This window comes from Corvus brachyrhynchos, unplaced genomic scaffold, assembly GCF_000691975.1.
Source record: "Corvus brachyrhynchos isolate BGI_N302 unplaced genomic scaffold, ASM69197v1 scaffold79, whole genome shotgun sequence".
In the NCBI taxonomy this organism is placed as follows: Eukaryota; Metazoa; Chordata; class Aves; order Passeriformes; family Corvidae; genus Corvus; species Corvus brachyrhynchos.
Window position 1 is genome coordinate 135013 of NW_008240023.1, and position 10076 is coordinate 145088.

General features: G+C 53.4%; 1 protein-coding gene across 33 annotated transcripts in view; it reads right to left on the reverse strand.

The window, feature by feature from the left end:
* PCBP3 (poly(rC) binding protein 3) overlaps positions 1-10076 on the reverse strand; it is a 56224-nt gene that overhangs the window by 8585 nt on the left and 37563 nt on the right. For 13 of the 33 annotated variants that reach the window (XM_017743374.1, XM_017743368.1, XM_017743362.1 and 10 more), the window contains 4 exons: positions 6820-6898; positions 6110-6169; positions 2906-2958; positions 42-211 (listed from right to left, as the gene is read on the reverse strand). In XM_017743374.1, coding sequence (XP_017598863.1) covers positions 42-211; positions 2906-2958; positions 6110-6169; positions 6820-6898 — 362 coding nt within the window. Of the gene's footprint in view, positions 1-41; positions 212-2905; positions 2959-6109; positions 6170-6819; positions 6899-10076 lie in introns of those variants that run through there. The other 20 variants (XM_017743375.1, XM_017743369.1, XM_017743363.1 and 17 more) reach the window with 9 other exon arrangements.

Here is a 10076-nt window from a genome sequence, read left to right on the forward strand (position 1 = left end):
GACGCGATGGGCCGTGGCGGTGGTCGGCGGGGGGGTCTCACCTGGCGTTGATGAGGTACTGCGCAAGGCTGATGTTTGCAGGGGTTCCTGTGATGGTAATTTGGCGCTCCGATGACCCTTCCGTGGCGTTGGCGATTTTGATCTGCGCTCCCGACATCTGCCGAATTTCATTGATTTTGGTCCCTTGGCGTCCGATTATGCAGCCTATTAGCTAGGAAAGAAAGCACGGAGGGAACGTCTGAGAAGAGGCAGCTCTGGCAGTCACCGGCGGGACACGAGCACACCTGGGACAAGAGTGACCTTAATGCTCATGAAAATAGGAGAGGGACAGCCCGGGGTGAATCCCACCTGTGCGTGAGCACCGTCCTCCAAGGACACATCCAGAGACCTGCTCTGCTCTGCTCTGCTCCTTGGGGGGGAGAAGAATCTCCATTATCTGCACAGGGTGCCCAGCATCTCAGAGGGCTTCAAGGAGAGCTCGTTTCAGTAATAATAATTTTCATGATTTAATAAATGGTCAGTGCTTTGCAAGTACTCATCCCCTTGGCAGTCACAGCAAACCCAAAGGTGGTTTGGACACGTTACTAGAAGGAAACAAGCCCACTGCCTTCCCTGGGGACAGGCCAGCCCCAGGAGCCCCCTCATCAGCTGGTGCAGTGACCCCATCCCATATTTCTTCTATCCCACTGGGACACCCTCAGTGCCTCTGCTACCCCCTCTAGCTCTTTGGTGCAATCCAGAGGCCTGCCCGCGGGCACAGGAGAGCCCCATGCGGCTGTGGCACCCGCAGGAAAGGTGCACCCTACCCAAAAGCACGTCTTTCACACTCTTGTGAAAAAATCAGAGCCAGCTGCAGGCTTGAATTTCCTCAACTGTTCATCCCTTGAATTTCCTCGATAGTCCTCAGTGGCTTGAACTTCCTCAATGGTCTTTGCTCATTTGTGCATCTCCCTCAAAGCATCTCCAAAGCTTGGTAACACATACAGGGATATCCAGCTTGACCAACACAGGCATGAGGTGCTCTGCACGCCCTTCTTGGCCATCTGAGCTCTTTTCCAAGGGCATTTTACACATGGGATGTTCATCTTGGCAGCTGCTGGATTTCTGCCGTGGTATAAGTGGAGACGATTACTCCTCCAAATATTCCCTGATTCTTTAGTCAGACCATGGGGCTGCCACAGTGGTTTATCCCACATGGCCCTGAATATACACTGGAAGGGTATCCACTGTCTCAGGTTCTGTAGGGGGATGTTCAGCCCATCCTGGTCTTCACAGCACAGAAATAACTCCGAGATGCTTCAGCAAATGAAAATCTGCTGGGGAGACCTGAGGAACCAAACTGTTTAGGCAGATGCTCAGCTACACCCAAGCTGAACAGAGTTCAAGTTTCTCCTGACAGTCAGAGGAGCAGCAAGATGGGTATCATCAGATTTCCTTCAGCTGCAGCACACCTGCAAGCTACACCACTAAAACATGCCTGGTGACTCTAAAAGGAACCCAAACCTGTCCTCTGCTTCCCGAGAAGGTTGCAGTGGGTGTTTAAAAGCCTTTGAAACAACAGTGGGGAGAGCTAAGGAGGAGTTTTTCAAGATGCAGGTGATGACCTCTAACGCCTCCCAGGTCTGGTGAGAGCTGGGTCTCTGGCGAGTGAATGCTCTGAGTGCTCCTCAGTTCTCAGAGGTCTCCTGGCATCCTTTCCTCCCACGTGAGTCCTTTTGCAAGGGGTCTCTTTCTATTTCTGAAGATGCCTTCATTGCTACGGTCCTCCATGCTCAGCAGACGTGGCTGTTGGAACCTCAGGAGCTCCCTGCAGCCTCCTGGAGAGGGATCCTTGCTGGATGAACAGTTGGAGCAGATCTGGGATCAGTCCCCACTGGCTCCTCTGCAGATCCCTCCTGTAGTGATGTGGCCCAGGGCAAAGCATCTCCAAGGGTTTCAGCCAGCAGGTGCTCAGAGGCTCTTGCACGTCTCTCGGGTGGAGAGAGGTCTCGGCAGAGGTGCCTGGCAGCTGCAGTTGGGATCGCTGCCCTTCCCTGGCACTGCCGGCTGCTGGTGAACAGCAGGAAGAGGTAGCAAGAGCTGCCAGACCCCATCCAGAGACTCCTGATGAGGATGGGCTGAAGGTGCTTGTCAGTGATGGAGATGGGAACAGAGACTGGATGTCATCCCCCCGCTTGCCCTCATCATGATTTGAGCACAGAGTGGGTCTTAATCCATTAGAACCAGTCCAGAAGCAAGTGAGGCACGTGGATCCAGGTTCTGGCTGTGTCGTGCTCTCCATCCCACCTCTTCCCCGCTGAGCATCCCTGCCCAGCATGGCTCCAGCCTCCTCCCAGCAAATATCCCAGTCCAACACCCACTTTACCACAAGGCTTCCATCTACCAGACCTCAAAGCTGCCTACCAGCAGCACTAAGATGAGACGCACCCTCTTTCAGACGCTCGTGTGACACTTTGTGGCATCAGAAATGTTATTTACTTACCTCCTCTTCCCCACCACCCCCTGCCCAGCCACTGCCCTTGAGCTGGAACATCATCTCAGACCCGCCACGGCCTGATTAAGCAGTTAAGAGTTTAATCAGGGCCGGCATGGGAGCTCTCTCCCTTTCCCAGTGCTGTCAGCTGGGCATGTTTCATGAGCACTGCGTTCACTTGGAAAGGGAAATGGAGCATTAAGGATTGTACCTAGGGAAGCCACCGACGGGGTAAAGTCCAACGGGCGCTTTGTGCTGCAGGTTGATCCCCAGTGGGCTGCACATGGATGAGGAACACGGGGAAGGGGCATCTCTAAATATGTTTAACAGAGCCAAGTGGCTGCAGCTTATATATAGATATATGTATGTATATATATACATACATGTGTATACACACACGGGCATGCCAAGGAAGCACTTGGATTTACTTACATCATTGGGAATGGTGAGTTCATGAGTACTGGCCGGGGGACTGGCATCCAAACCTGGGCAGACGCAAGGGAACAAGGTTAGAGCTGGCACAGGTGACACGACGGAGCTCCGCTGCTTTCCCGCAACACTGCCAAGGCTGCGTCCTGCTCCGGGCTGGGAGGGGAAGGGGATCACACACTCCGGGACAAGGAGGAGGAAGACGGTCGCTACCTGACTCTGCTGGAGCTGGGTGTCACCTTCCCTGCATCCCACGGGTGCCTCGCTTCCCACCCTTCATCCTCCCACTGGGAATGGCTTCAGAAGAGGGTGCAAGGTTCCAGCATCGCCAAAGAGAGGTGGGTGAAACACCTTCCCACACAGCAGCAGAGAGCATGGGACACCCACCAGCCCCTCAGGAATGCTGTCCATGCACCCTCCAGCCCTGGCTGGATGCAGCAGCACTGAGCTGCTGGGGTGTGACAGCAGCTCGGTGCCCCAAAACCGGTGTCCCCACGGGATCCGGCGGCACAAGTCCTCTGCAAGTTAGAGCCCCACGGACTCTCATGCTGAATTTAAGCCAGACTGCTAAGACATGCAACCTAGCTGGACCCAGGACCAGCTGTCCCTCTTATTCCCAAGGGAAAGCAAGATGAACAGTATGGAGATTCAGATCCTGCTTCCCTCCAAAATTACACAGCGAGGAGCGAAGGCAGCGGTGTGCATCCTCCCAGCCTCTCCTGCATCAGGGAGAGCTCTCTCCTCCATGGTGGGAATGGCTGGAGCCAGCAGGATACCCTGTGTGTGCAGCTCCAGAGGTAAGAGGACATCATGCCGTAGTGCTCCTAGGTCAAAGCCTGCCTCTCCCACGGTTTTCCATATTAAATCACCTCAGTGCTGAAGCAGGGACGTCCTATGTCAAATCTGCAAGAAAGAAGCTGTCTGGTGGCTGACAGGAATTTGCAGTAACTGGAAAAAAAACCCCTTGTCCTTATGATATAAACCACTGATGAAGGCTTGTAAGAGCAGAAGAGACTGCCAGATCTGTGTCCATGGAACGAGGGTGGTTAAGGAGGTGCGGAATGAAGAAGCACAAGGAGACTGGAAGTGCAGGGCTCCTGCAAAACAAGGCAGCAGCAGTACCCAATTCCTCATGTATTTCCATGGAGGGCCTCAGCACAGAGAGAGAGGAGCTCCAGGTATCTCTGATGTGCTCATGCATGATCTTAGGATGTTAGGAAATGAGGGTGGGGAGGCCCTGGTCCAGAGAAGCTGTGGCTGCCCCATCCCTGGAAATGCTCAGGGCCAGGATAGATGGGATTTAGAGCAACCTGGGATAGTGGAAGGTGTCCCTGCCCATGGCACGGGGTGGAACAAGAAGGGCTTTAAGGGCCCTTCCAAGGGAAACCATTCCATGATTCTGTGACTCTGTGATTCCTGTGCTTGCCTGAATGCAGCTTCCCAGATACACCTCTCTGACACCTGCCTGCAGGAGGTCTCCTCACCAGATTTTTCACTTGGGAGCACAGAGAGGAGAGGAAATGCAGGGAATGAGGATGCAGATCCTCCAGTAGGCAGCCCTCTGCTGTCCTTCACCCCTGCCAGGCGTACTAATGCCAAAACCTGCACAAAACAGGTACTACACCACAGGCAATGCTCAATGTTGGCTTTACAGCACACATGCACCTGCCCTGTCCTGTACACTGAGCCTCCTCACAGTCTGGGGCAAGGTGGACTGCACCTATCACAGACACGTCCCTCTGGTGAGGGTGGTCCTGTCCCTTGGCCATGTGTTACAAGGCCCAGCTCAGCAGCAGCCTGGGTATGGCAGAAAATGTCTTCTGAAGGGAGCAGAGCACCAGTGAGGGCTCTGAGCAGTGCTGAGGCATCCAGGGATCTTAGGGAATACAAGCTAAGCTCCTCAGACTCACAGGCAGCACCCTTCATCCCACACTCAGATGACATGGCTGCTGCTGAAAGCCCTTGGGGCACCTGGTGCCATGGTACCGCATCATCCCTGCATCACACAGCCTTTGAGGAATGGCCACATCCTTCTCCATGACCCGGAGACTGTTTATTTCAGCACTCCGGATCCTCCCTCTCCGATATGCACAAGCAGTCCTTGAGGCTGTAACGAGGGTGTCAGGGAAGGATTAATGCCTTGGGTGACTGCAAAGGGCAAAGGGGACATGCAGAAAACATGGCTGCACAGGTCGGTGTCATGAAATCTCTATTTCCGTTGTCCTGTGGGGTCTATTGACTTGGGCTATGCTTGCTTTCATAGTTAGGTGATGTCCCCAAACCTTTGAGGCGTGCATGGGATGGCTGTGTGCCCCAGGTCTGGTTCATACTGCCCGTGAGCCTTCAGCTCTCGGGAGAACCCCTCTATGCAATGGTAGGAAACAAAAGACAAATCCGTTCTGCACGTACAGATGAACGTGGGACATCTGACAGCAAAATGTCTCCAAGGCTGCAGCCACGCTTTGGCTCCTCGGGGTCCTGTCCCACTAAAATTGCAACTCACCCTGAAGGGCTCGGAGATGGCTAGAGCTGCATGTCATGGCTGCTCCCACCGGCACTGTTCTGTTGTTTCTGAGTAAAGTTTATGCAAAATTAAATGCAGGAATAAGGGTGATGACTCTGGTATCTTCCCCGTTACGCAGACGGCATTGGGAGACACCTCACCACACCTGGGGGGCAGCACCAATCTCTGCTCTCTGTGCCCAGGGACAGCACCCGAGGGAACAGCAGGAAGCTGTGCCAGGGCAGGGTCAGGCTGGAGAGCAGGGAAAGGCTCTTCCCCCGAGGGTGCTGGGCACTGCCCAGGCTCCCCAGGGAATGGGCACGGCCCCAGGCTGATGGAGCCCAAGGAGCGTTTTGACAACGCGCTCAGGGATGCCCAGGGTGGGGTTGTTGGGGTGTCTGTGCAGGGCCAGGGGTTGGACTGGATGATCCTTGTGGGTCCCTTCCAGCTCAGGAGATTCTGTGGTTCTGTGGCAGTTAAACACAAACATCACAAACCCAGGCAATAAAGCCCAGGCACTTTTCCTTTGGCATGCTGCACCAAGGAGAACGGTGGTGCCCGATCTCTGCCTGCCCACCACGAAAACCTGCTGTCTTCTCCATGAATACCACAATTCCTCTCGGAGCACAAACCCAGGCACAGTCCTATTTACGGAATATATTTCCACCAAAGCCTGCTTACTTCCCTCTAGCTTTGTGTTTTACCTGATGACTGGCCCATCAGATTTTGAGCTTCTTCGGAGGAATGTAAGGGCAGCTTTTCTCCTGAAGAGCAAAGAAGAAACAGGTTTAATGCTTTTGCCTTCGAGGAGATAAGCAATGTCACTTCATCTAGGAAGCTCAAAATATGATGAACATACTGTCAGAAAAGTAACTTCCAAGCGGTACTTTAAGTATCTCCATCCCCTGTGCTCTTTCTGCTTCCCAGGTCACCGGGAACATGCCAGCCTTGAGGACAAGGCTCGGGCCACGCCGGGGCCGGCTGTCCTCCCGTCAGCGCGGCCCCCTCCGGCCATGACTCCTTCCCACTACTGCAGGGGTGCCGTCCTGCCTGCCCAGCACCGCTCCCCGAGGCAGCAGCCCCGGCCGGCCCCGAGCCGCTCCGGCCGGGAAAGCGCGGATGTCCCGCCGGAATCCGGAGCGGCGCAGGGCAGGGGATGCTGCCTCCTCCGTGGAGGGAGGGAGGGAGGGAGGGACTGTGCTCACGGCTTCTGCTGGGAAAGCCCAGGCTGAGAGCTCGCCCTTGAGCACCATGACCCCCAAAACATCTGCCAAGCCTCTCGTTCACCTCTCCCCATGGATACTGCGACTTTTTACTCGCCCTGCTCATTTCCATTAAACAGCAAGAGTTTAGAAAGAGAGAGAAACTCTACAGGTAAGAGAAGGATATCTTGAAAGGGCGTGTGGGTACGTACCAGGGAAAGCGGGGGTGGTCTGTCCAAGGGGAGTAAAGGGGGTTTGCTGCATAGCCAACTGGTGGAGCTTGGTCAACTGCTGAGGGGTAGGAGGGACATTAGAGCTAAGAAGGTTATTGTCATAGAGTACAACAAGTCACACCGAAAAGCAAGAACAAAATTGTAACGGAAGGCGGGGGAAAAAAAAGGAAAACAAACCGAAAAATAAATTATAAAAAAAAACCAAAAACAAACCCAAAAAAAACCAAACCAGGAAGCCATGGTGAGACATGGCAAAAACATTAGCAGAAAGGACTTGGCCTGGGTATAGTGCAATAAAGCCCAAATCTTTGGCAGAAGTGCTTGGTCAGGGTCTGAAGTACGATACCAGCGAGAAGCCCATTCTTAGTGTCAGTTCAACTCCTCTGCCTCGGTGCAGGGCCAGCTGGTGGGTGTCACAACCAGCACCCAGAGACCCTCTTTGTGCCACCAGAGCCGCATTGTCACCGCTTGTCCCCCCAGCACACATTCTTGTGCTGTGCCTCCGACGGGAAGTGCCTCTGGCAGATGGCTAAACTGCGTTTCTAAATGCCAGCTCGTTAGGAATAGGGGGAATTATGGGCTTCAGCCATGACCAGTAGGTATTTCAGATCCTTGTATCCCTTGTTGTGCCAGGCAGGTTTTGCTGCCCGGTCAGGAAGTGGTTTTATAGAGAGGTGTTTGTTCGTTCGTTTGTTTGTTTGGAATACATTTTGTGCTCGGTTTTACTGCTCCAAATTAAAAAAAAAAAACAAAACAAAACAAACAAACCAAAAAACCAAAAAGACAGGAAAAGAAAAGAAAACAAACTAAACTGGGCTGAAGTCTGGCAGTGAGCAGGAGGGAGGCTCTTTATCACCTCCCACTTTCACAGGTGCTCAGAGAGCTGCCAGCATAGCATCACCCCCCAAACTCAAACTGCTTGTTTTTCCCATCATCCCTGGCAATGGGGAGGCAGGAGTTACAATTTCCATGTTTTGGGGGACAACAAGACTCAAACACCTCCTTGCTGCTGCAGCAGGGCTGGGGAGAGAAAGCAGGGAGGTCTGGCTGGCAGCGGTGAGGGGGAAATGCTGGGAAGAGCTGTCCCAAGGGGCTGTGCACACTGGGGGAGGCTGGAGGGAGGCAGCAGGAAGGGGTGGAACACCTGCAAATCCCTGGACAGGTACCCCTGGGATCCCTGTCCTGCCTGGAGAGGCACAAGGACATCCAGCCTCCGCTGGCTATGGGGAGAGGTCTCACCACTCCACAGAAAGAGGTGCCTGCAAACCTCCGTGCTTATTTTGGCTGCATTTGGCTTATTTTAGCCGAAGGTGTGATACAATGGGTGCCTGCCACAACACAGCTGTCTCCAGATAACACTGGACATGCCACTGCTCCTGCAGGGAGCAGGGACTTCAGCATCCACTGCTTTTTAACTTCAGAACTATCCCGTTTTCTAGAGCTGCACCCCGTTTCTGGAATTCCTCATGACACCTGGTCCCACTGGCAGGACTCCAGATGAAACCTCTTTGCCCCGCGGGCTCTGACCGTGCCCTGGGACAGAGGTCCTGCTTTGCCAGGTGGGGGAGACACCAAGATCCTTTCTAATACTGATCCAGTGTGGATAGTGGTATTTAGGCAGCCCCTGCAGTTAGAGCAATAAACAAGCCTAGGAGAGGAGAAGATGGCTGCACCCAGGTGTCACAGAAAAAGCTGCTACGTCCATCTCTTTCCGCTCATCTTCCATGGTCAGGGGAGGGGATTGTCCCCCTCTGCTCTGGTGAGACTGTACCTGAGGTACTGCATCCAGCTCTGGGGTCTCCAGCACAGGAAGGACATGGATCTGTTGGAGCGAGTCCAGAGGAGGTCACGGAGATGCTCCAAGGGCCTGAAGGGCTCCAAGAGAGCTGGAGAGGGACTTGGGAAAAGGGCCCGGAGTGACAGGACAAGGGGGAATGGTTTCACACTGACAGAGGGCAGGGATCGATGGGATTTCGGGGAGAAATTCTTCCCTCTGAGGCCCTGGCAGAGGTTGCCCAGAGAATCTGTGGCCGTCCCATGCCTGGAAGTGTCCAAGGCCAGGCTGGACAGAGCTTGGAACAGCCTGGGAGTGAGATGAGTTTTAAGAGCCCTTCCAGCCCAACCCATTCCGTGATTCTATGGTCCCATGGCTTTCGGGAAGGCAGGCAGCTACATGTCACATCCCAAACAGCCTACAAACACCCAGGCACTGCTGAAGCCCCTCATGAGCCAAAGCTTCCCTGTCCTGGGGCATTTTTTCAGGGGAGTAAATCAAGGCAGGAGCACACGCTGGGCATTCTAAAATCTGCCTGCTTTGCAAAAGGCAGCCACTAAACAGAGACACGTAAAATGTGTTTTAAAAGCCCCAAAACCACATTCTAGACTGGATTCTGCACTGAACACTGTTTAAAATGACCAGTCACTGAGAGAACACCCTGAGAGTAAGGATGAAGTGATTGGCCCCTGAACCAACAACTTTTCTCAGGAAATCTGCTGGGAGTGGGGCAGAGTGCAGCCAGCAAATGTATTTTAATCCTGACAATCAGAGGATTACAGGAACAAGGAAAACACTAAGCTGTTGGCACCATTTGCAAAGAAAAACTGGGGTAAAGGCTGCATTGATCTACCCTAAATACACAGGTTATTTAGTTATATGCTGCTTATGGAGCAAAAGCAAGGAGTACATAATTCGGACTATTTCTTATATCAACCATCACAGCAGGCTGTTCAGAGTACACACATACTGGTGTCACATGGGAAGACAAAGCCTGGATTCCTCTAATTCCAGTGAAACCCCTTCTCCTAGAAAATCCAGCCTACAGCTCCCAAATGTTCCCATGTGGAGCAGGCATTTGTGGTGTCAGCCTTGCCACCTTCTCAACCATGGAAAAAGTAATTCCATTCTTTAGTACCCAGTGCACCCACTGGGAAGGGGAATGCTGAGCTGCATCAACCCCTTCCCATGGCTGGGATGGCTGGAGCAGGTTTTCCACTCACTGCCACATCCTCAGCCCCACTGCAGACCCCTGACTCGCAGCAGGAGGGACCCTCCGCGATGGGACTCGATGGGTATTTTGTCCCCCTGGAAACACATTTAGAAAGGCCCTGCTTTTTCCAAGAGCTGTGAGCACCTCAGAAGCTGAGCAGCTGGCATCGCAGTGCTTCTCTGCTTTCCACAAAGAAATCCTTTAAACAGGCTGATTTTCTACTTCCCTTGGTAATTTCAGGCGCACACA